This window comes from Pelecanus crispus, chromosome 2 (assembly GCF_030463565.1).
Source record: "Pelecanus crispus isolate bPelCri1 chromosome 2, bPelCri1.pri, whole genome shotgun sequence".
Taxonomy (NCBI): Eukaryota; Metazoa; Chordata; class Aves; order Pelecaniformes; family Pelecanidae; genus Pelecanus; species Pelecanus crispus.
This window is the reverse complement of record NC_134644.1, coordinates 62,768,944-62,795,425: the sequence shown is the minus strand read 5'-3', so window position 1 is coordinate 62,795,425 and position 26,482 is coordinate 62,768,944. Positions and strand designations below refer to the sequence as shown.

Genomic DNA, 26,482 nt, shown 5'->3' with positions numbered 1-26,482 from the left:
TTTATCTGGTTAGCTCACTCAATGTTTTATTGTACCTTCAGGCTCACAGTATTTCGTTTGTGAAACCAAGAAGTGGGGATTTCAAGGTTTTGTCCTACATCCTCAAGTCTCATATTCTGGCTGCCATTACTGTAATAATTTGTGAAGCACATTTGAATTTTCTACGTGTGGAGTAAAATACCAAAATACAGTAATTGCTTGTTGGCATTAATAGAATACAAACCCACTGAGGGTCTGCTTCTTCTATATGAATATATCAGTACTCAATATAAAAAAAGCTTTCTTGAACAAATGACCATCAGAATCAGGGGATATGTAAAATAATGTAGACCAGTGAAACTAGGAGGCCTGACCATAAATCCATGCAAAGTTTCCCACTACCTTCAGTAGAACAGGATGAGTGCCACAGACAATGGGGTTAAGCCACCTGATTCATTACACCTTCAAGCCTCCCAGGTAGATTCTGACGGGAAGCAGTTTGATACCTAAGCAAGGCTGAGCTCTGAACCTTCTTTTGCAATAGCCCTGTAAAGGAGCTGCCTTTTATTCTGCCTTGCTATAACTGGACAGAAGTGCACATGCAAGGAAAGCCTAAAAATGTCAGGAAAATCACAGCTGTGGTTCATTCTGCACTGATGTGAAATTACTATAGGTCTTTCTATAGCTACAGCCATCTGAACTAATGTCCAGGACAGCAGGATCAGAATAAGGGAATGGCAACCTGTGCTGTGTATTCTATGCTGAATCTAATGAAAAGCCAGCTCCCTTTCTAATGGAAATATCCATAATGGTTAAAAAACCCCATCAAATAAAACAGGATGGGTGAAGAAAAATGTAATGTCAAATATACAACAGACCAGGTTTCATCATTTCCTGCCAGGGAGTCTTTAGAGGTGCTCTTTAGGTAACCTCAGAGAAAAACTTGCAGCTTTGCAAGAGCCATTTGAGAAATACTAGACACTGCCATTTGGTGATTGCACAGTATTCAGAGTGACAACTCTGATAAGTGAGATCTGGCTTCAATTCCTTCATGTACCACAGGTATCCACTCTAAAAGTGAACGGTTCCTTGCATCCCTCATTATCTCATTTGCTTTCTGCATTACCATAATAAAAACATCTCCCATCACAGAGCTATTGTAAGGATAAATACCTTATCAGCTTGTGAAATGCCAGTACTACCCCAATAGCATGCAGGTGTATAAATATTGCACACGGGTGTCTGGTGTGAGAACCTCAAATCTCTCAGTCGCCTTTGTGCAGGCATACAGCAGCCAGCAATGTTGCTGACTGCTCTACTCATCTTTCATAAAGCATCTGCATTCAGTGGGCAATGACACCAGAGCAGGTCTATTATAGTTAGGTGACAAAGAAATAGAAAGTTTATCACATTTTCTGGACCAGGACTTAGTATTTTTTAACATACTACCCATATTTATTTGCTTTCTGCATGCAGAATAAGAAATCCTTGCATTTTATAAGTAGTTTATTATGGCTGGTAAGTGGGCTGGCAAGTTCAGTTTATCATCAGGTTGATATCTCTTTGAGATACATAAGAAGTATGGAGAAGGTTTGTTTTGCTTTAAAAAGAAATAATAATAATTCTTGCAAGTGAAATGCAGTTTTCAAAGCACTAGAGCACAACTGTGCATGTTTAATAAGGCAGTATTGACAGGACAGCAGAATGGAATAGCTTTACAGAGTATATATTTTTTTGTGAGTACATATATTTACTCAATAGAGGCTAAGACCCAAATCCTGAAGTTTGTTCTACAGGTAGAAAAACCTGACTGCACCATTCAGACTTACCAGACTCGGAGCCTAACATTCCCAACCCAAGCAAAATTTCTGATACAACTTTCAGCTAACAGATCATGATCATGTTGCATACAGCAGAAGATTTTGAGGGGTGGGAGGGAATGTTGCCCTGATTTTCCAGGTTCTGGGATTATGAACAGTGAAAACTAAGAAGTTAGTTATCTTAAACCACTCGAACAATCATGTCCCCATTACTTACAGCAAAGCAATGAAAGGTATTTGCAACCAGCAAAATAAAGGGAATTGAATGGGTATAACCAGAATTTGGAGATGGCCAAGTGTCAGTCTAAGTCTGTGGAAGGATGCAGAGCTGCTTCACCCATGTGCCACAGCACCAGATCTGGTATGTCTTTTTTGCATCCACTCAGCACAGTAAAAAGCTGATTTTTCTGTTTGAGGCAGAGAAGGGAGCAAGAAAGGAAGGAAATCTGGCCATGACAATACTACTGTAAGGGCTTTCAGGCTTCATGCAAATAAAAGACAAACATGAAGGAGTTCAGTTTGGGCATTGGCATAAGGATTGCAGTAATTCACACTGTGAATCTGAGCTTTACTTGAAAGAAAGAAAAAAGTGCATAAACTGTGTTCATCTCCTTGGTGTTTGTTGATGTAAGTTGAGTAACTGCATAGAAACTGGGAAGCTTTGAATTTACCCTTCCAGCACACCTGAAGGCACATGATCAACAGCACCAGCTATTTAATTGGTTTTTTTTTGGGCCTCACTCTCTTGGTGGTGGGCAATTTCTTCTCCTACTGTTGATCCACAGCACTTCAATACCCAAAGGAGGAATGCTTTCTCCCTGGGGGATCCCCCACATCACAGTGCTACCACACGCTCTGCAAAGCCATTTCAGCATTTGACCTTCAGTCTTTTTGTTTAAAGGAGGAAAGAGTTTGTTTTTTAAAGGAAAAAAAAAATAATTGTTTTCTCAGAAATACTTTTATGATGATAGGACAGCTGTGGGAGGAAAAAAAAAGAATTTATGCTTAAGCAAAGGACATGGAAAGGTCAGAAAGCAATCTGTAGGACTGCAGAAACACTGCAGCTATTCCTCAGAACAATTTCTCTGAGCAATGAAAGGAGAAATGAATCCAATTGCATATGCCCAAAATACAAAACAAAAATAAGGTTAAAATAGATGTCAGACTGCATTTTTGTACTTTTTTTGTCCTTGTAAAAAAATACTGTAATTTTCAGGCCACTACCACATCAATCACATTGTGATCTCCTGCTAATAAGGCTGGAGACAATGCAATTTCTTGTCAGTCATCAGTCAGTGGCTCTAGGATGGATTTCATCAGCAAAAGAATCACAATACGCGAGGCCTGTTTTTATTGTGAGATGTGTTTATTGCTTATGAACCATTGTATGGTGATTTCCTTATAGTAATGATGTTTTTTTTCTTTGATTTTTCCTATCACTTCTTCTGCTAGCAGTTTCAGTATGTAACCAACTCCAAAAAGTTTACCATGGGGAAGTGATTTGAATATCAAAATAAAATTTTCGGATAAGAAAAGCTTCCTGTGGCAAACTAAAATCAACAGAAAGACTATGGTATTTTGAAAGGTATTATATTATGCCACCTGCTGAGTAGCATATTTTTCTGCTAATATCTCATATTGGTTTGAATGTGATGACTTAAAAAGTCAGGCACTATTGATTATCAAATCAACAGCACTACTTGGCCTGCAAGATTTACTCAGAGGAGTAGAATAATGAAACCTAGTCCTAGTTTATCATACAAAGCACTAACCTTGTTATTTCCTGGCAGCTGACGTGAATTCCTACTGAAGGTAACAAAGGAAAATGTTCTTCCTTGCCTCATATTAGACTCACCCAACACCACAGCATCCAACTGCATACTGTGGTGCAGGTTAGAAAACCAGAAGTGACAGAGCAGTATTCAACTATGTCCTTACTATAAAGAATGGAATTGGCTGAAAACAGAGAATATAGTCTTTAAAAACAGGTTCACAGACATTTCAGTGCTTTTAGAGAGGGGAAAGTGTCAAAGTGTTAATGAAAAATGAATTGAAATATCAGAATTGCAATGTTTTAATCCAAATTAACTAAAATATAATTTAGGTAAAATTTTGATTTTACAGGGAAAGCAGGGAAAGATTCCCTGCTATTTTTCCAACAAATTTTATAATTTTTATAAATTTTAAAAATATTTTTAAACTTTTTTTTTAAACTAAAATATACTTGGCTGTTTTGCCAGTATTTATTTTGTTGTCGTTAGTACTGTATGTTTGCCCTTTGTATCTAGAAAATATATCCAGTCTTGTCTCATGTACCAAGAGGACATGGTACAAGATTCCAGGAGCTGCTATTAGAAAGAAAATGTAGGATCCCCTTCTTTCACAAGTCTAAGGAGTTTGACAAGATGCACAAGATGATCCAGTGCTTTACTTGATTTAAAAGGCTTAATGCAAGTTAAATTTACAATGTAAAATTTAATGGGCTGAAAATGAACTGTTTTAAAGGTCTCATTAGCAGCACTGTTTGCTACAGAGGTTTTACAATTATTTTGATCACAGGATGCCCCAAACCCAGTCTATTTTCTGTTTAATTTATCCTCTAACTTTATGCCAGTGCCACATTGTTGTTTCTACAGAGAAGCCCACACTAAATCATACTTGGGGATATTCTAGACGAGTACATCAGTTTTCAGCACTAACAGATAGGAAATTAGTAATTTGCATTTTGTACATAACTTCTTAAGGTTTTAGAGAGATATTTTTAGCCTGGAATAGTTTTGATATTTAAAGCAGAGATCTGATGTCATGTTTAAATGGCACAACACCATGTGGTACAGAGATCCTCATGCTAGCATGAGTATCTCTGCATGACTCAGGGCTGTCCAGCAGCAGTAGCTTCCAGCAAGTTTTACTGCGTGCCCAAAGTACCACTGTCAGAGCTCTGGGCCTTTGGCTGGACTGGGAGGCTGATAAGGAGAATATTATAGTATAATATAGTATAACGCTGCTGTTGCTGTGACAGTGCTTACAGACCAGTCAACAGCAGGGTTTGTCTGTGCTAGGTGCTCAATTATTTCCCTAATGGTATTTTTTATTCTGTTAGCTCCACCTCCAGGAAAAATAAAACACTTCAGCTTAAAGCTAGTTTTGGAAGTTATCTATCTGTAAGAGAAACAGAACAACACAAAAAAAAAGCCAGAGCGTTGAATTTTGGCAATACAGAAAAAACTAAAATGTGAATTCACTGAACATGGCCTGACAGCAATCCTTTTTTTTTGAGCCAACACATGTGATGTGTAAGAGACTGACCCAGTTCCAGCCTGAATGGGTTTCCTCTAATATAACTGTGCTAGCAAACAGAAATACTAAACATGCATTACCACTCTTCAACTCACGACAAACCACTTGCTAAATTAACTGAAATCACTCTACTCACATTCTCAGGAGTTACTGTATGTATAGTCCTGAATGTGATGGACATGTTTAGAATTTGTCTTTGAAGCAACACAGCATAGTGAAACCTGATTAAATTCCTGCATGCAAGCACAGTGGAAGTCATTACCTAGAGCTGCTTCACTTCTGCTGCACTAGAAATGCATCATGTTTTTTGGAATTTATAAAATAATCATGCTAGAGATTCATCAGAATATCTGGTGACGTGAAAAAAATCCCTTAGCTTTTAGAAGACGGTGCTCCAATGTGTGAGCAACATCAGCAATGGACAAAGCTCAATTATGATAAAATGAAAGGAAGGTGGATACATATGGATATAAATGAAGGCAGTTGAAGCATGTGAGGAGAAAATACGATCCGTAAACCAGCATCGGGTAAAAAGACTGCCTCTTTCTGTTATAAACTTGGTTTTCTTTAAGCGTGGCTGGAAGGGAGCAGGGTATGGGTATTTGCAAAGTAATCCTGAAAGTTTGACTTGGAAAAAAAAGGAGAAGTTAAAGAGGTGGAACCCAGAATGTCAAAGGACAGGCGCTCTCCCCTACTGCCAAGAGAGCTTCATGAAGGGAATTTGGTGACTGGTGACCCAGCCTGCTGGCAGGATTCCTGGAACAGTGGGTAATGTAAAAGCAGAAGAGCAGTTTATGAGCCTAGAGGTTTCTTTAACATCACAGATACTGATGAGAAGAGCCTTCACATTTTTTAGTTGAAACTGTAGGATTAGTACCTTTTGAGAAAGCTTTTAAAATGAATAGGAAAAGCAACAGACTGGATGATTTTGTGTACCAATAAAAGCACAGTGGAAGGGACCTGCTGAGACATATTAGCACCTCAGGTAAATGTGACGAAACCTTTAGAGGTGTTGAGAAGAATATTTCAAGAATATAATGAGAATATCCTATGAAATGTAAGGGAAAAAAATGAACATCCACGAAGCATGCAAACTGTGCAAACACTTGGAAAATTATATTCCCATTGCTACTTACTTTGTCACAATCATTTCTGGTCGAAATAAGAAAAAACATGTGGAAATAAATTAGCATCTTCATTCTCACTTTTTTTTTTTTAATATAAGATCCCTCTTTCCCTTACTCCTTGTCTGTCTTTCTTACGCAGGCACATGTGTCCATAGTAAATTGGTCTCTTTCAATCATTGATTTTGAAAATTCAGAACATACTATAGGCATTTACAAAGGACTGACATAGATGTGGGAGCTCTGTACCTTCCCTTACCCTAGCACGTTCTACCTCTAACCCAGTTTGAGCTACTAAAAGACTTGATCTGGTTATGGATGGATAAAATTTTTAATCCAAATGCTGGCCTCCCAATTTATAAGATATTCAACCCAAAGCTCACACCTGTGTATCTCCAAATATGTTTCTGAATGCAAGTAGGTAGCTTTTGTTTAGATCCATCTTTTTTCTAAAGAAGTAACCATGACATTGTGCTAGTAGAAATTTATTGTTCAACAGCTCAAGACTATGGAATACAGTCTGCCAGACCTGCTATGACTATAGGCATTCCTGATGCATTTTGTTGTTGTGTTATTTGATTTAAATAGGTAACATATATTAGTACTAATGAGAGATGTGGTTTTAAATCACTACAGTTAAATCCTGGGTGTATAATTTGACTTTCTTGTAAGAAGTATTAAACAAGATTTACTTCTTTAATTAATAAAAGCTGAAGCATTGATTCTATTGTGTTTTTTCTCAGGCAGATAATTCTTCCATACTCTGCCTTCTGCACTAAAGCATTTACCTTTAATGCAAAATGGTCCATCATAGGCAGTTCTGGAGCAGTCACAGGAGTAGCCATTGTATTTCTCGACACATTTACCGCCGTTTGCGCAGTACATCCCATAGCTTGTGCAATGGCCAGAGCAGCCAGGCTTCACCCCTGGTGTGACTTTTGCTCTCTCTTCCAGGTCCAATGTCACCCCGTTCATCCTTAATGAACGAATGCAACCTAGGAAGCCTCGCTGGCCTCCTGCAGCACCTGAGAGGGAATGTAAAACTGTGAGACAACACTGAACAGATTTTATTGTTGCTTTACATGAAATACCCTGCTAAGCTTGTGACAACAGCTGGAAATAAGTAACTTCTTTTTAAAGGCAAGGAATTGTCTTGTCCTAATGACAATGAAATTAATGAAACCTAAACTTTTGATATTATACCAAACTAAGCATAAATAGTAGGTATGTTTGCTTTACACTGATTAGACATTAGAGACTCTAGCCCTCCACTGCAAGACTTCATTTCATTTCAACTTCAAGATTTTTAGAGAGAACAGTGGAAGAAACGAGCTTGACTCGACTGCTAAGGTATAGCCTTACTCTCCATATGATTAGTGATGATGGATGCTAATAATAATGCCATAATATGTTATGCAGTGTTACATTTTTCAAAGCCATGATGGGGAAAGAAGGAAAAGATTTAAATCCCCAATCTCAGTTGCAATAGGAAATACAGATGTTAACTTCCAAGCAACATCGGGTATATTGTTTAGTTGCCTGAGTACAGGGTGAAGGATGTAATACTGAAGAGCTACATTTGAAAATCTGGGTTGAGATGGCTTTTCTTAGCAGTCAATAAGAACTGTTCTTTTTTCCCCCTAGTAAATGCTTGCTGAAAAATGTGATTTCAGCTAGGAAAGTCTTACCTGGGGTTGGATTAGAAACAAAAAAACCCCTAAAAAATGCAAGCAAATAACAATGAGTGGCTGTCATCCTTTCTCCTCATCCCCTCATCTCTTTGATTACTGCAGTACCGCAGGTGCTGAAGAGTCCCTGAGGACATCTGAACGCTCATCACCGCAGAGCACAGAGGCTGCTATTTACCTGAGTGGGGAAGAGGACTAAATACAAACCAAAGAGAGAGAGAGGGCTGCTTCAAATCAACTGCTGGTAACTGGATGATTTGGAGTAAGAGGAGGCAATGCTTGGTCTCTGCAGAGTGTACGGGGCGGAGGGCATTCTGGTGTGGCTCCATTCTATGTAAACTCATATACACTGCAGTGATGAAAAAAACCCTAAGACATCTAATTCCCTTCTTTCCCCTCCTGGTGACTGTCCTAGCTCCTAGGACATGAAGTCATCATCCCTCAGGCTCTCTTGCTGGCCCAAGGAATAGGTATTTATTCTACAGAAAGTGGAACAGAAGGCAGCGAAACAATTGTTGTTCAGTATTACTCTGCAGGCCCCCATGTTCAGGGTGTTCATTTGGGACACTCCGACTCAGATCAGTTCTCTGTCTGACTCTGGGTAAGGATTTAAATCTGTTCTTTGAGATGCGTGCTCCAATCACTAAGTTATATGAAATGGATATGATTCAGAAAGAAAGAAAATCTGGTGCAGATTTAAACATTCGGTTTTTGGTAATAAAGGTACTAGGTATTTCAAAACATTGCTGCTGTTACAGTTCATTCAAAACTACCAACAAAAAACATCATTATTAACAATTCCCCAAGAACTCTGGCCAGAAAAAAATCCAGCTCTTCCTGTTTTCAGCAAAAGGCTTGGTATTTCTTTTAAAAGTTTAAGGCTCCTTCTTTTAAACAAATTTCACATTTCGGCTTATTTTGAAACTGCCTTTTATTGGGATCACAGTCAGCAGTAAAGGAGAATCTGAGCTTGTAAATAATGACTGCACATCTGGTGACACATTATACACAGTTTGCAGTGACACTGTGCTGTTTACTAAGGCACTGAAGGCTTTAAACATCGTTTAAATTCATTTCTGCTGTTGAACCCTGACTAACATGGGCAAAAAATGAGATAATGCCTTTTTTAACTTCCCCCTTCCCTCTTCTCCTTTTAACAGATATCTAGAGGAAGGGAAGCGCTTCTTTGCTCAACATTTCATGCAGTTCTGATTCCAGCTAATGGCACTTGGCATGTCTGCACGTCACAGCCCCAGGGCTAACAGTTAGAGAAATACAAGTGCTGCTGGAATAGCCTGCCCAAAATGTAGTGGGGACCAGCCGCTCCAGAAAGCAGCTGGACTAACTTGGTTCCAGGGAATGCATTTGTGTAAAACTCTGTGATGCTTCCGTACATTGAATGGGCAAACAGCTCATGGGACTAAAGGGAAAAGACTGCAGCGAGAGCTGTGAAGGTAAAAGCACGGGCAATGATCGAACCTAAAAGGGCTGAAAGTGCTGCCTAGGCTAGGATGGGCACTGCAGGGCACATGCAGTCCTGGCAAGACCTATGTAGAATTTTTCACTTCTGTGGTGAATAAGTGTGTGTGCATGAGACACACTCAGCAAAAAAAGGAGTTTGGCACTACTGCCTGCTAGATGCACTTTTAGTCAGGAGCTGCAGGTGGGAAAGACAAAAATGACAAGTTGCCAGCACAGAATATTTTTCTCTTAGTTGATCTTCTTATTTCTGTAATTATGGACGTGCTTGTCTTTTCTTCTTATTTTTTTTAATCTATTTTTCCCTCTGTGCTGTCATGCAAGTGCTTCAGGAGTGCAACTTCCCACATTAAACTAACTGCTGCTGGCAAGACATGAGGTAAAGTGCATTCAGCGTGTGAGAGAAAAGCCCGGTTACCCACTCTGCATCTTACCAACATAGAGCTGACTGTACAATTCCAGCCGTGTGTGTCCTTCTGTTGGTGCTTTCCGGACCTCCAGGGGTAACTGGTCTACCTGCAGGCTGGCCTGTTTAACATTCCTCTCAGCATTGACCTGATGCCACTGGTCATCATTGAGCTGGTTGGGAGATCTAACGACGATTTCCACAGGCCCATTTCCAACATCAAAGGAAAAGGAAACCTCCGTAGCAGCTGAAACACCAAGCAAAAGGGAACCCATCTTACACTGTAAACAGATTCACTTATACTTCCTAAACAGAAAGGAGTCATATTTACTAGAAATACGCACTGCTCAGCCACATTTCAGAATTTGTAAGCCCTTCTAACTTGAGTAGGAGTTAAAGCTCCTTTCCAAGGAAGCCATTGTGTAAAGTTTCTATAGCATATGATGGAAATCAAATCAGTTTGGCTTGTAAAATTTAACCAGAATAAATTATATCCTTGAAGAGGATTTTTTTCCCCCGAATAATTTCAATAATATTGGAAAAACCTGTTCACCAGCTTTTAGAAGAAAATATCAACAGACCCTGAACCAATGACATTAATTTTTGATTTCTGCAGCTTTCCAGTTTCCATAGGTTTTTGTAGGGAAATACACATTTTGATAAAAAAGTGGTGCAGAAGTCGTCTACATTTTTTTTTTCTTTTGAGGGACAATTAATTTTTACAATGAACTAATAATGCAGTGGTAATGACCTATGTGAGATTTTATGGCTGAAAAAGAAATGGATTCTTTGCAAGCACTACAGTGCTCTATTTACAGTGGATGATTCAAAACATGTTTAGAAATTTTACAAATGTCTATTAGGCTCTACTAGACATTCCTCAAGGTCATCCTTGGCAAACTAAATAATTGATACTTATTATTAAACAGGGAGTGTGATTAATAATATATAGATGATTTTGTAATGAAGAAATATAATTTTGACTTTCTTACTGATATTTAGTTTATATAATTTGAGGCTGTAAATTATATTATGGTAGCAAAACATCAGATGAAAGGGCTACCAGAAAACAGATCATCAATGATAGCATTCACAAAGCAGGATACCAGACAGAAGTAAAGACAACCAAGAGTTCCATTTAATTTATTTTTCTTACATATAAAATAAAAAAGCTGCAGCACCGTTTTAATTCTTCTGAAAAATCTCAGGTGCCCAATTATTGTCTCAGTGTTCCAGTACAGCTGTGGGTTTTTGTTTGGTTGAATTAATAAAACAGTCTTATAAAAATCTTACTCAGCAAGGCTATTAAATTGTGGTAGAAGCACCACTCCATGATCATTATCACTCACAATACTGATAAATAGTGGGAAATGTTTTTGTACATGGCCTAACAGATTTTCACAAGGTTATGTCAGACTGAATTAAATGCATTTTTATGAAAACTGGAAGGATAGGAATAAACTTTTTACAGAGAATGCTCTTTCAAATCAAATTTATTATACAATTGACACCTCTGATTTTTTTTCTGCAAAACTGGCTATTTCTAAAAGAAAAAATTAAAAGCATCTTTTATTGCTGTTGTACTTTCTGTTCTCTGCTGAATAAAATAATTTCATTTCTTGAATGAACTGCATTTCATAAGCCATGAATTTAGTCTGTTTGGCCTTTTGCACTTTACAGGACAGAAAAATCTGTATGAGCCAAAGCTTGCCATTAAAGAAATAAAGAAGTTTCATTTTAATGTTATTACGTCTTATAACTTCAGCGGTTCTGCCAATAAACTCAGGCAGATTAGGAATTAGAGTAAAATCTCTCCAGTAGTTAAGTTGCATGTTGTGTTCAAGTCTATTTTCAAGGCAGTGTGTGTAATTCTCCTTTACTTCTTGCTTTGAAGCACCGCCTTAGATCTCTTCAGTCAGGCTTGAATTGCATCCCAAAAACCATCTGTCTACAAGGCTGTAAAATGAGAACCCCTTAGCAGACTTTTCTTCTTATTCTGAGGCAACTGTTGGCACTGTTGGTATTGCTTGTGGGTACCTTGAGTACAATCCCATCCAGGATTTTGAAAACCTCTGCAAGAATGCTTCTTTGTTTGCAAGCTCTTGGTCTTCTGGACGGAAGCATCTCTAGTTTTTTAAAGGAAGATTATTCTTCCTTTAAAAGAGAAAGAGAAAGTGTAGAGAATTGGCAAATAGAGATATTTCAAGTAGAAGTTCTGTGCCTGCATAGTCTAGCTTTATGCATGGCTTTAAGCTGAAATCTGTGTCACAGCTTATCATGGCTTATCATGAAATTCGTACTTACTGGAGAAAATTATTCACTCTGACATAAAAGTAAGAGGACCATTTGTATAAATTCATATTATATTCTTATATTTAATCTTATAGTTAGGGAAGGAAAAATCTTCTCATCAAAGGCCATTTTCAGTACATGTACCTGCTGACATGCTGAAAGTTAGAGAAGGCAGTACAGCATCTATGGACTGTGCTGATCCATACCCAAGCAACCTAAAAACATGATTCTTATAAACCAAAGGGGAAGAAACTTATTTGCTAGACTGATGGACTGAAAAAAACATGAAGTATGTCAATGAAAAGAGCTTTGCAGATGGGCAGAGGCTGCATGACAGCATGTCTCACATGCAAATTATGTTGCTGGTTCTGACTCTTCATTCTCAGTTTCCATTGGAATGAATTTCTGAGCCTACAGATTAAGCATATTCTCCAAGCGGGGGCATCTCTAGGTAAAATGATTGGTATTTGTACCTTAACAGAAAAGGACGAACTTCTGATAACAGGCACATCAGTCAGAAAAGGAAGACAAAAGAAATTGCACCCCCCAATATATGAGACAGGGGATCTGGTGACAACTGACACGGAGAAGGCTGGGGTTCTCAACAACTTTTTTGTCTCAGTTTTCACCGGCAATTGCTCTTCCCACATCTCTTCAGTCCCTGAATCTCAAGGAAGGGACTGGGGGAATGAGTGTTCAAGGTCAGGTGGGACAGGGCTTTGAGCACACTGTGCTGTCACCACTCCTTCTTTTTCCTCTATCCCAGCTTTACTGCTGAGCATGGAGTTGCATGGTATGGAGTATACCTTTGGCCAATGGTCAACTGCCCTGGCTGTGTCCCTTTCTAACTTCTTTTCTACCCTCAGCCTACTGACTGGGGAGAAATGGGAAAGAGAGTGTGGTGGGTTGACCTTGCCTGGATGCCAGGTGCCCGCCAAAGCCGCTCTATCACTCCCCTTTTCAACTGGACAGAGGAGACAAAATATAATGAAAAGCTCATGGGTTGAGATAAGGACAGGGAGAGATCACTCACCAATTAATATATTACCAGTCAAATCAGAGTAGGGTAATGAGAAATAAAAACCAAATCTTAAACCACCTTCCCCCCACCCCTCCCTTCTTCCTGGGCTCAACGTCACTCCTGATTTTCTCTGCCTCCTCCCCCCGAGCAGCTCAGGGGGATGGGGAACGGAGGTTGCAGTCAGTTCACTACGTATTGTCTCTGCTCTCCTTCCTCCTCAGGGGAGGACTCCTCACACTCTTCCCCTGCTTCAGCATGGGGTCCCTCCCACAGGAGACAGTCCTCCATGAACTTCTCCAATGGGGGTCCTTCCCACTGGCTACAGTTCTTCATGAACTGCTCCAGTGTGGGTGCCTTCCACGGGGTACAGTCCTTCAGGAACAGAGAGCTCCAGCGTGGGTCCTCCATGGGGCCACAGGTCCTGCCAGGAGCCTGCTCCAGCGTGGGCTTCCCGCAGGGTCACAGCCTTCTTCAGGTGCATCCACCTGCTCCGGCATGGGGTCCTCAATGGGCTGCAGGTGGATATCTGCTCCACTGTGGACCTCCATGGGCTGCAGGGGCACAGCCTGCCTCACCATGGTCTTCACCACGGGCTGCAGGGGAATCTCTGCTCTGGTGCCTGGAGCACCTCCTGCGCCTCCTTCTTCACTGACCTTGGTGTCTGCAGAGTTGTTCCTCCCACATATTCTCACTCCTCTCTCTGGCTGCAGTTGTGCAGTTTCTCCACCTCCATCCCCACCCCCCCTTCTTAAATATGTTATCCCAGAGGCATTACCACTGTTGCTGATGGGCTTGGCCTTGGCCAGCAGCAGGTCTGTCTTGGAGCTGGCTGGCATTGGCTCTATCGGACACAGGGGAAGCTTCTAGCAACTTCTCACAGAAGCCACCCCTGCAGTCCCCCCACTCCCAAAACCTTGCCATGCAAACCCAATACAGAAAGAAAGCTTTGATACTGTGCCAGCACTGCTCAGCAACAGCCAAAACACTGGTGTGGTATCAACAGTGTTTTGGGCATAAATCCAAAACACAGCACCATACCAGCTGCTGTGGAGAAAGTTAACCCCATCTCAGCCAGACCGAGTACAACATCAAATTTGTTCAGAAATTCAGTGTAACTAGTTATGTAGAAGAGTAGCAATTATTTAATTTTTTTTTCCTAAGTATGGTTTACTTTTCAATCTCTATATGTCTACATATACAACCCTTGCATGATGTGGCATCTTTGACTCAAATACATCCTTGGTTGACAGGACAGTGGTATTATTTTGTGAAACTTTTGAAGGGGATGATTAAAAGGTATCTAAGATGTATGTGCACATGTGACTATTCACAGTGACCAGCTGAACCAGAGCAGGATTTTTTCAGAAACATGTGGAAAATGAGCTGCGCAGGTCCCAGAGATTTCTACTGGTCAGTCATTTTGTAGCTCATGAAGTGAGTTTTCCTAATGATCATTTTATTTTCTATTCTACCAAATACCATAAAACTCAAGCCACTTGTTCTAAGAAATAAGAATGAGGATCAGACATTCAATAAATGTCTGAAATTGCTTAATTGTGAAATAAAAAAAGAGAATAAATGTGGGGTTTAGTTTATTCAGTCAGAACAAGGTTTTGTGATGGAAACTTCATAAAATTGAACAAGGGTGAATTTTATATGTGCTCCTGCCACATACATTCACTCAATAAACTAAGGCTTGTGGCTTAGTTTTACCCTTTCTCTGCCTTGTGCAATTACATATAATTAAATCTGAACATGTTTCTTTCATTGATTCAATTTTCTAAGGTCTCAGGTCATTGTCAGCCACCTGTTCAGAACATAGAAGTGTGACTTTGGCAAACAAAATGCCCTTCTCACTCTTTGTTCTGTGTTCTTGTTTTTTAGCTCAATTCACATCCCACCATTTCCTCATCTTAAATCTATGGGGCATTTGCCCATAAAAAGGAAGGGACATGACTCAGCCACCCGGCAGGAAGACCTGGATAGGCTGGAAAAGTGGGCTAACAAGAACCTTATGAAGTTCAACAATGACACGTGTAGGGTCTTGCACCTGGGAAAACATAATCCAGGGGTGCAGCACAGGCTGGGATCTACCTGGCTGGAGAGCAGCTCTGTGGATAGGGACCTAGGGGTCCTGGTGGACAAGCAGCTCAATATGAGTGAACAGTGTGCTGCTGCCGCAAAGAAAGCCAACAGGATGTTGGGTTGCATCAACAAGGGCATCACCAGCAGAGATAAAGAAGTCTTCTCAGCACTTGCCAGGCCACACGTGGAATACTGTGTTCAATTTTGGTCCCCGCTATACTGAAAAGATGTGGACAGGCTGAAGACGGTCCAGAGAAGGGCCACAGAGATGATCAAAGGACTGGGGAGCCTGCCATATGAGGAAAGGCTGAGAGAACTGGGTTTGTTCAGCCTTGAGAAAAGAAGGCTTAGGGGAGACCTTATCACCATGTTCCAGTATTTAAAGGGTGACTACAAAGAAGATGGAGACTCCCTTTTTACAAGGCGTTACATGGAAAAGACAGGTAATGGGTACGAGTTACTCGTGGGGAGATTCCGACTGGACACAAGAGGAAAATTTCTCACAATGAGAACAATCAGCCATTGGAATAATCTCCCCAGGGAAGTGGTGGATTCCCCAACATGGGACACTTCTAAGATTTGGCTGGACAGGGTCTTGTCTAGACCATGCTTTTGCCAAGAAAGGTTGGACCAGATGATCTCTGAGGTTCCTTCCAACCTGGTATTCTGTGATTCTACGATACTATGACTGCATTGTCTGTGGGATTCTGCATTCCTTGGGTCCTCCCTTTCAAGGCTTTCTGGTGGATATGCTTTAGTTAAACACAATTTCTGAGGCTCAACCACACGGGAAGTTGCATGCACTTCTATGTCCTTTGTTATGCGGAAGGTCAGGCTAAATGAGCTGATAGACTTTTCCGGCATTTGAGATCTATGAGCAGCTAGGTCTCCCGTTTTCCTAGAACTCCTTGTGTTTCAAGTCTCTTTTTTTCCTGTTTTCCTAGCTTGACCCTTGTGGATAAATTGCAGACTAGGTTCTCTAGCTATAAGGAGGCTGCCAGCAAAGAAAGAGACACTGACAGACAGTGGGTGCTCACAAGATGCTAAGCAGTAGGTGGAGGTTTTCAAGACACATCAGCTGTGAAAAAAAAGGAGGAGGGATTACAACCCTCCCAACTGTCGGTTCTGTATGCCTGTCTCTCTATTTCTCTTCTTTCCTATTATCCTTTCTCTGAAATACGCAATTTCATCTCCTCCCTTGTACTTTGTTTCTCTTACCTCGCCGATGTATTTTTATACCCCTCAATGGCACTCACTGATGTTTTAGTTGACTTACATCAAAGGGAATAGTATCTAACTTCTTTAGGATCCTTTTGAAATCCCATTCTTAGAACATAAATGCCCTGTTACAGCTAGAATCGGAGCTCACTTGCTTGGCTGCAAAACAGGTTACAACAATAAGCTATAAACTGTAGACTAAAACCTGCCAGACAGATATTTCCCCCCTCCATTTTGCTTCTTGTTCCATGAAAACAACAGCTTGAAAATATTCTATCTCTGTAAGGGCAACATCTGCCAAACTTCTTGGACAGTTTGTTTGTAAATACACCTCTGACAAAGGGCTCACTGACTAAACCAGTAGACAGAATTCAGTGAAATGATTGAAAATGAATGAAAACTTTATCAACAGATAGAGATAGTAAACGTATCTAGAGCTAGTGGTTTATGTATCTTTATATGGAATCGATCACCAGGGTCAACATCAGGTCTCATATCTGTAGTCACTGGAATCCTTCCCATTGACTTTAGTAGACTCTGGATAGAAAAGAGGGCTTTCCAGGATTTGAAAGCAACTATCTTGTCCACCTTTCCCACTTATACTCAGACAGCTGAATTTAAAGATAGCTCTACAAAGCCATCTCTAAATTACCTGCCCTGCTGCCCTCATTTGCACAGGGGGGAGAGATGGCCGTGCCAATGCTGACATTGAAACATCATTGATAGGTTGTTCCTGGCTGCTGAAAATATGTGGAAAGCACTACAGATGCTACCCTGAAGTGTCATATTGGAACACAGGACCTTGAGGAAGCTACTTCTCAAAGGACACAACAAAAACTGAAGCCACCAAAACAACAGAGAGAAATTGTTGATCCAAGTTGCTTGACTGCAATGCAGGAATTACCGTGTAGCTTGGCTGTCTGTTAATAATCAGGTAGTTGTCAAAAATCATGACCATATTTACAATAACTGGTCTAAGCAGCTGGAAGATTTCATCATTTTTCTAATTCCCAATGAAATGGCCATTTGAACTAATGAGCGAAAGCTTCACTCATTCGACGAAATGACACTGCACATCTATGGCCAAGACTGCAGTGAACCCTGAGCTAAGTGCCAAGCAAACTAGCTCTGGAAGCTGCACAGCTGCATCAGCATGATGCTGTGCCAAGAGAAATTAGTTCTAATGAGAGGCTATACTGCACCTAGGATCAAACCCAGCATAGCTGAGTGATGATTTACATGGACATGCTATCTTAGAATTAGCTCAGGTGTCTCTCTAACATGCGGGTTCCTTGTACAGACTAGACATACTCTACATTTGCCTGTAGGTTAACAAGTCAAACAAAAAAAAATGATGTTAACTTTACACTCTCTTGGATCTTATACAGTCATTTATGTAAATGTCAAGACGGAAAAAAGGGTGAATAAAGCTATCAATTTGATTTAACATCACTTATCACCCACTTCTCATGGTATAAATCCAGCCACAAGGTGTAATATAGTAACAAGTGAGGCTCAGTGTCCTTCTGAACCTTTAGAACAAGCTGACACTCTGTATGGAGTAAACAATCCATCGGACAATCACAGAATCATAGAACCATAGCATGCTTTGGGTTGGAAGGGACCTTTAAAGATCATCTAGTCCACCCCCCCTGCCATTGGCAGGCACATCTTTCACTAGATCAAGTTGCTCAGAGCCCCATCCAACCTGACCTTGAACACCTGCAATGATGGGGCATCAACAACTTCTCTGTGCGACCTGGTCCAGTGTCTTACCACCCTTATCATAAAGAATTTCTTCCTTATGTCCAATCTAAATCTACCCTCTTTCAGTTTAAAACCATTGCCCCTTGGCCCCTTATCCTGTCACTACAAGCATTCATAAAAACTCTTCCTCCGTCTTTCTTATAAGCCCCTTTCATATATTGAAAAGCCTCAATAAGGTCTCCCTGGAGCCTTCCCTTCTCCAGGTTGAACAATACCAACTGTCTCAGCCTTACTTCATAGAAAAGGTGTTCCAGCCCCGTGATCACTTCCATGGCCCTCTTCTAGAGCCACTCTAATAGGTCCATGTCTGTCTTGTGCTGGGGACCCCAGAGCTGGATGCAGTGCTCCAGATGAGGTCTCACAGGAGCAGAGCAGAGGGGGACAATCACCTCCCTCAACCTGCTGGCCAGGTCTTTCTTTTATGCAGCCCAGGACACAATTGGTTTTCTGGGCTGCAAGTGCACCTTGCCAGTTCATGTCCAATTTTTTGTCTACTGGTACCCTCAAGTCCTTCTCTGCAGGGCTGTTCTCAACCCCTTCATCACCCAGTCTGTAATGATGTTGGGGATTGCCCCAACCCAGGTGCAGGACCTTGCACCTGGCCTTGTTGAACTTCATGAGGTTCACATGGGCCCACTCCTCCAGTCTGTCCAGGTCCCTCTGGATGGCATCCCTTCCCTCAAGCTATCAGCTGCACCACTCAGCTTGGTGCATCTGCATACTTGCTGAGGGTGCACTCAATCCCACTATCTATGTCACTGATAAAGATATTATATACTATTGGTCCCAGTACGGACCCTTGAGGGACACCACTCATTAGTGGTTTCCACTTGGACATTGAACCACTGACTAACTCTTTGGATGCGTCCATCCAGCTAGTTCCTTATCCATCTGACAGTCCATCCATCAAACCCATATCTCTCCAATTTAGTGGCAAGAATGTTGTGAAGGACCATATCAATGGTCTTACAGAAGTCCAGATGACATGAGTAGCTCTTCCCTTGTCCACTGATGCAGTCACTCCATCGTAGAAGGCTGCTAGATTAGTCAGGCACAATTTTCCCTTGGTGAAGCCATGTCAGCTGTCTCTAATCACCTCCCTGTCATGCATATGCCTTGACATAGGTTCCAGGAGGATCTGTTCTATGATCTTACCAGGCAGAGAGGTGAGGGTGACTGGTCAGTAGTTCCCAGGGTCCTTCTTTCTACACTTTTTAAAAATGAGTGTGATGTTTCTCTCTTTTTCCAGTCACTGGGGACTTCACCTGAGTGCCATGACATTTCAAATATGATGGAGACTGGCTTGGCAACTACATTGGCCATTTCTCTCAGGACCCTGGGATGCATCTTGTCAGGTCCCATGAAGTTACATATGTTCAGGTTTCTCAGGTGGTCTTGAACCTGAGTTGGGTTACAATGGGAGGGACTTTGTTCCCCCAGTCCCTGCCTTGATGTTCAGGGACTTGAGATATGTGGGAAGAGAGATACATATATTGATAAAATATTACTTCACTGTGAAAAAGGAAGTACACTGACTACTATTAGCACTAACATTTTGATGATATAACTGTAAAGTTAGTTTTTAAATATGAGTGATTCCAGACATTATGTAACAGTATTAGTGATTTCTGCTCAGTGAAATTCTTGTTGCCTGGAGAAAATATTTTTAAAGACATTTTACCTTCAGTCCTCAGAAGACTGGAAACATTTATAGAAAGGAGAAGAGAAATTAACTTCTCAATGAAAGGTAAAGGAATGAAAACATGTATAACTGGATGGCTTTAACCATTAAAGGTTTGGAAGAAATGATACCATAATATTTAGAAAAGATACAAATAGAAATCCAAGGGTGTTTTTTTGCAAAGGTTAAAGAAACTAATTTATGGTGAACAAGATTTATTAAATTCCTCTGCAAATTCATCAGGAATACAGAAATCTTCAGAATGTCTGAAGCTTCTTATGACCTTTTCAGTGAGATTTTTTTATAATGTTTTAATTTTGAAATTTGCAAAGTATCCTGCAGACCAAAAAACCAAATCAGAATGAAAAATAAAGAAAAAGGCTTTGTCAAATGCAGAAAAGAGCATCCTCTGAAGTGCCTATCCTTCTCATATTTTTGATCCTCATTTTCTCCACCATTTAATCTGCAGCCTGAAGGCACTTGATTCAGTCTCTGCTGTGTGCAGTAGCTACATCTGGTAGCTGCAAACTTGCAGTGACATTTCTTCGTGAATGGACAGGGAATTAGATCTACTGAGAGACGCTGTCCTGATTCAGCAAAAGCTGCTGTTTTCTTATGCATATGACTATGTTGTCACATTGTAAGACAAGTCTGGACACAAATAAATTGTTTTGCTGTATAAAAGACGTGAACTTTAATACATTATTGCCCTTCTTCCATGATACTTTCACATCTTCTTTCTAGTAAGATTTACAACTGGACCAGTAACTTCAACAACTGGACAAATAATAAATCTAAGTCCTAGCTTTCTGTTTGCAGGAACTAAGCGTCTTTGGATTAATGGGCATTACATATGTTAAAATCCTTCTTTCATCATTTTGTTTTATGACTGTTCAAATATATTTTCATATATCTGGCTGCCTGACTGAATAGCTAGCTATTTTCTTGTTCCTTCATTGCCTGTGTTGGATTAGACTCCCTCTACTATAATAATCTTTGCCTATTGACTCCATGCTGAGCCCTTGAAATTCATTATCCTCACCTGTGGTTTTAATCCTAGATATTCAGTATACACCAGTTGACTCAGAAGTACTGTACTACATTGCAGCATAGTCCTGGGAAATTCTGGGATTCCCAGAGTACTGGGAAATACTGGAGAGAGGAGATGACAGAAAAAAATTGTGGAAAAGGCAAGTGAAGAGAAGGCAGATGGAAGCTGGAAGGTAGGAAAGATAGTAACTAGTGGTGTACCACTGAGGTCAATCTTGGCTCCAATCCTCTTCACATCTTCATTAATGATCTATATGATGACAGGGCAGAGTGTACCCTCAGTAGGCTCACAGATGTCGCAAAACTGGGATGTCCATACCACCATCCAGAGGGACCTCGACAGGCTGGAGAAATGGCCTGACAGGAACCTCATGAAGTTCAGCAAGGGGAAGTGCGAAGTCCTGCACCTGGTGAGGAATAAACCGCATGCACCAGTACACACTGGGGATCATCCATCTGGAAAGCAGCTTTGCAGAAAAGGACCTGGGGGTCCTGGTGGACACCAAGTTGAATATGTGCCAGCAATGTGCCCTGCTGGCAAAGAACGCAAATGGTATCCTGGGCTGCATTAGTAGGATTGTTGCCAGAAGGTTGAAGGAGGTGATCCTTCCTCTCTGCTCATCATTGGTGAGGCCACACCTGGAATACTGTGTCCAGTTCTCTCTCTGGGCTCCCCAGTACAAGAGAGAGATGGACATATTGGAGAGAGTCCAGTGAAGGGCCACGAAGATGAGTAAGGGACTGAAGCACTTCACATATGAGGAAAGGCTGAGAGAGCTGGGACTGTTCAGCCTGGAGAAGAGAAGACTCAGGAGGGAATCTCATCAATGCACATAAATACCTGAAGGGAGGGTATGTAGAAGATGGACCCAGGCTTTTTTCAGTGGTGCTCAGCAACAGGACCAGAGGCAATGAGCACAAACTGAAACACAGGAGGTTCCCTCTGAACATCAGGAAACACTTTTTCAATATGAGGGCGACAGCTCTCTGTGGGGATCTAGTTGAAGCCCACTGTAATTTTTTTCATCAATGTGCTTTTTGTGAGCGAGGGGCTATGTGGTGCTTAGTTGCATAGTTAAACTATGAAGATCAGCTTCAGTGAAAAAGAATGCTGGTGGACTGTAGGACTATTAGTTTGCTGATGATAATCTGTTTGTTGTCTCTGTTTCCCTTGCTTAACCTCTAACGTTGTATATGTGCCTCTCTGGATGGAACTGGAACATAACAGTGACCTGGTTTGCTGAAGCTCATGCTAGATAAGACTACAGTGATAGTAGCAGGTAGAAGGAAGAAATTAAAAAGTATATTAATTACTGGCAGTGTATCACTCAGAGTAAATGTGTGTTTCTTGAGCATGGCACCAGGATGGCTTTTGTCTATATTCATATGGCTAGTGGATTCTAATAGTGTCTACTAAATAAGATTTTGCTAGTGTGACCTGTATTTCTGGCAGCTAAAAGTGTGCATTATTGCTGTTTCCTGCATAATTCAGTTCCAAAAAGTAAATTACAAAGTCCTACATTTTCCATTTTTCTCTAATGCATGATTAGTCCTTTTGGATTACATTAGGAAAGTCAAAGAAATTACAGTTTGTTACAAGTAAATATACAAAGAAATAAAAAATTACAGGTCATTATTCTGCTAGTCTGCTGGCTAGTCTGCAGCATCAAGATTAGTTTTGTTGTGCACATGCCACTTGCACCAATATTCATCCATATCTACATATTCTGCAACATTTGCAAATGTATTTCAGTGCTTCCTTATTGCTGTTTTATGTGAGTTCAGCTAGCAACACTATTTCCCCCCCTTCTGTTTTTCAGTATTTAAGGGAATAATAGACTGTGATACTACTGCGTGGAGTAATTTCCTCAAGTGCACGTTTACAGCTGCACTGTTTCAACAATACTAGTATTAAAAGTGGGCTATTCACTACCAGATTCTGCTCTCAAAAGGTTAAGAAGTTGCATATAGAAAGAGGCATATCTGTTAGATGCAGCACTTCTCGGTTACAGCTTGTTTCTGGTACAGAGTGATTATGTCAGTGAGCCATTGTTTTTCCCTGAACACAGAAGATGAGATTACTCCTTTGGAGCAGAAGCTGGAGCAGAGAACAGTGCAATCCTTCCCTGAGTTTTCCCTAGGGTGGTCCAACCTGCTGTCTGACTGCAGCTGAGGGGGAACTTTTAACTGCTGGAAACCCTTCTCAACCTTTTCCAAAGCACACAAGCTACCTGCAACTGGCTAAATGCTCTCCAGGTGCAAGACAGTAAAAAAAAAAAATGACCCTGGCTTCTCTCACCTTGTGGACAGACACCAATTCTCTTTCTACTGGCAGACAACCACTTACACATGTAATTCACAATATTTTGGAAAGGCACAACTATACTGGAGCTGAATATGAAGGGAAATCAGAACTGAATACAGCACCTTCCTCATCATGAGTAAGCATCTCTGTGAGAACAAAGATAAGGAGGGATTTGATTTTGGTAATAACTAAGAAGCAGTTATTTTTATTTCACTTTAAAATAAACTCAACTATCAACCAACCAATCAAACAGGAATACTAGTCTTCCTACACAGTAGATTAGATTGCTTTGGGGGATAAAAAATATTGCATTTAAATGGAAGTACCAATATTTGTCATGAAAGATCATGCAAAGGCCAAATATGCCCTAAAAGGATAATTATTTATTATAATTATTTATTAATTACTTCAGTTATGCTCATTGCACTCCAGCTGTCTTGTAGATAAGCACTTGGAAACAACTCTCATATTTTTATGATTATATTTTAGTTGATGAAGCAATTTTCAACCACGGACATCAAGAATGAGAAATAACATTATCAGTCCTGCATAAACAGGGAAGCACAGCAAAGATATGTGAAATAACTTGTTTAAGGTCAAACATCAGATGGTTAGATCAGGGCTTGAAAAAATACCTACTTGCTTTACTTCTAAGGCAATAAATACAATTTCAGATACCTGACGTTACCTCCCATCTAGCCAGCCCTCTTCCAATAACTACTTAGCTGCTTGGAAAGAAGGAAGGAATGGTGACTCAGTTGAAGGTCTTGTTGATTCTTCTCATGAGAGTTACTAAAGCTTAGAAAAAATACAGCAGCAATATCTTTTGGTCTCTTTTGTGAGAGATGATTCACACAAAAGGAACTGTACTCAGTGCAATGAGTGGAAAAGGAGAGGAGGCGTGTGCTTTCCTCTCTGTAGTGGGTTATAGTATACTTCATTATATCCTTTTAACTGCAATGTTCTACCATGAAACTGAATCAGCCCCATGCAACAGAAGACACCACAACAGGGGGGAAGCACAGCCATCAAACCAGAGCTTTCCCATGCAGCATATAAAGGGTTTTGTGTAACTGGTAGCTATTTTTTGTTGGATGAAACGCAAAATAAAAGTGGGTGCTAACATTCATGGAATCAGATTATGTCTGAGAATGGCAAAGTATCAGAGGGATTTTTGAGAGGAGAGAGCGGCTTCTTTTCCTATGAAAAATTGCTATGAAGTTGGCATGGTTCTAAAAATGCTGAGCAATGTGTCTGGGTGCTTATAAGCAGAGACAAAGGATATCAAAACCCCTCTTCAATATGCCACACTTGAATGTCATAAAAATAAGCCAAAATTGTAAACAGTGCATCATACTAAAAGTGGCAAGAGCACCTGGTGCAGGCCTGAAGAATAGACATCAAGACTGTCACTCTTCTGTGGTGCGATTTTGAGAAAGAGCACATTGCCCATGTGCTTTTCTTCCCCTTCTGTGGTGTTTTTCTTATTCTGTAATTTGTGTATTAGCTGTAGGTTCTGCTGTAGACTGTGGTTAAAACCTGTAAAGGTTATTTAGATGCCTGGGTGGTAGCTACTGAAAAACTTTTAAATCTGACCAGGTGCTCATGATGATATGAACTTATTGATTTTTTCTGCCCGGCCATGTAAGTTTTTGTCATTTGTAGTGGCTGTTTTATAAGCAGTTTTTCATAGATGCTATTTATTTCTCTGTGGCTGTCCAGGGGTCACCATCAGGGTAAGGACCCTGTTGCACTATGCACTGTACTAATACAATAAAAAAGGCCATCCAAAAAGATGACTCAAGTTTACTTTTACTATGTGTAACTGTATGTGAAAAGGGGCAGTGTGAGGGGGCAGGGTAGATGGACCGGGCTAACTGTGGCTCCCTTTTATCAAAAGCTTTAGACAAAGATTTTTTTCTCTCAGAACTATACTTGTAATTATTTATGGTTGCCAACATTCAGGGTAGACCCCCAAGAATGGAAGATGAAGTCTTTGGTGTTGTTTACATATTTATTCTGCAGCAAGAAAAAATATCTACCAAAAGTACAAAGCAGGAGTATCACAGAGTGGTACAGTAGAGTAGGAGACAGAACTGACACACTGGAGGTAAAAATATGTGCTCTGACTTCATGGTAATTAGAGGTAGAAAACTCCTGTAACACACTGGCAGAGGATAAAGGGCACAACCACACCGTATGTGTGCAATTTTGACTCGTATGTGAGTGAGGGACCTGCCTGGTATAACCACCTTTTCTTAACTACTTCGCTTCACTGTGTGCCCGCGTCTCATGAAATGTAAAGCCAACAGGAGACTCATTCCTATTTCCTGCTGTAACAGTGGAAAACATAAAAGGGTGAGTGAAACGATTTATGACTGTATAAAACATTTGTTGTTAAGAATTCGTACTAATAGAGAGCTGTCTGCAGTGCATGAACAGAGACAAAATGCACTACACTGATCCAAGCTCTATTTTAAAAACAAAGTCAAGATATTTAGATCAAGAGGACATAAAAAGCCTAAATTTTGTAAGATAGTGTAGTGGCAGTCTTGCGATAGTAACTGCCTTCGTGCTCTCCTTAAAAAATAGATTCACTGTTTTATTAGCTTTTTAACAAAATTTTACATGGATGTTTTTTTCTTTTCTTTTAAATTATACATGTGTGAAAGGTTTCTGAATGAAAACTCAGGAAAAGAAATATTCCTCTTCCTTGTCCTCAGAACAGCTGTAGCAAGGCAAGGTAGAGAGACAGAGACTGAATTGAGAGTGACTTAAAAATTAATTAATTTTCATCATGATTGAAATTGGTATTTTTTTTAAACTAGGATTTAAACCATGACGAAATGCTGCAAAGGGTTAGGAAAATCTGTGGCCAAAATGTTTATATGAACATTTAGCATCTACCACATTATAATGTTCTTGCAAACACTTAAAGAGAAAAAAATTGTATTCACTTGAATCAATCTATTGACATAATTTGAATCAATGATGTGCATAAATATTTTAAGCATCATGGATACAATTGTATTATTATTAAACACACCTCCTCTTTCATTATATCTTATCATTTAGTCACACAAAATCTCTTTCTACTTTAAAACTGAATTGCTTTGGTGAAAACAATAAAGAATAATTTAGACTTTCAATAGGCTAACTAAGCAACTGCCAACACTTTAGCTAAAAAGTCCAACTTAAAGAAAAAAAGTAGTTTACAAAGTACCAAGACCTTGTTTAAACACTCAGAAGAAAGATTCTCAAAAGCAT

General features: G+C 40.2%; 1 protein-coding gene across 1 annotated transcript in view; it reads right to left on the bottom strand.

Moving 5' to 3' along the window:
• CNTNAP2 (contactin associated protein 2) overlaps positions 1–26,482 on the bottom strand; it is a 1,215,771-nt gene that overhangs the window by 86,815 nt on the left and 1,102,474 nt on the right. Inside the window, exons 17-18 of the mRNA XM_075728323.1 lie at positions 9,825–10,043; positions 7,012–7,248 (exon numbers count right to left, since the gene is read on the bottom strand). Coding sequence (XP_075584438.1) covers positions 7,012–7,248; positions 9,825–10,043 — 456 coding nt within the window. The remainder of the gene's footprint in view (positions 1–7,011; positions 7,249–9,824; positions 10,044–26,482) is intronic.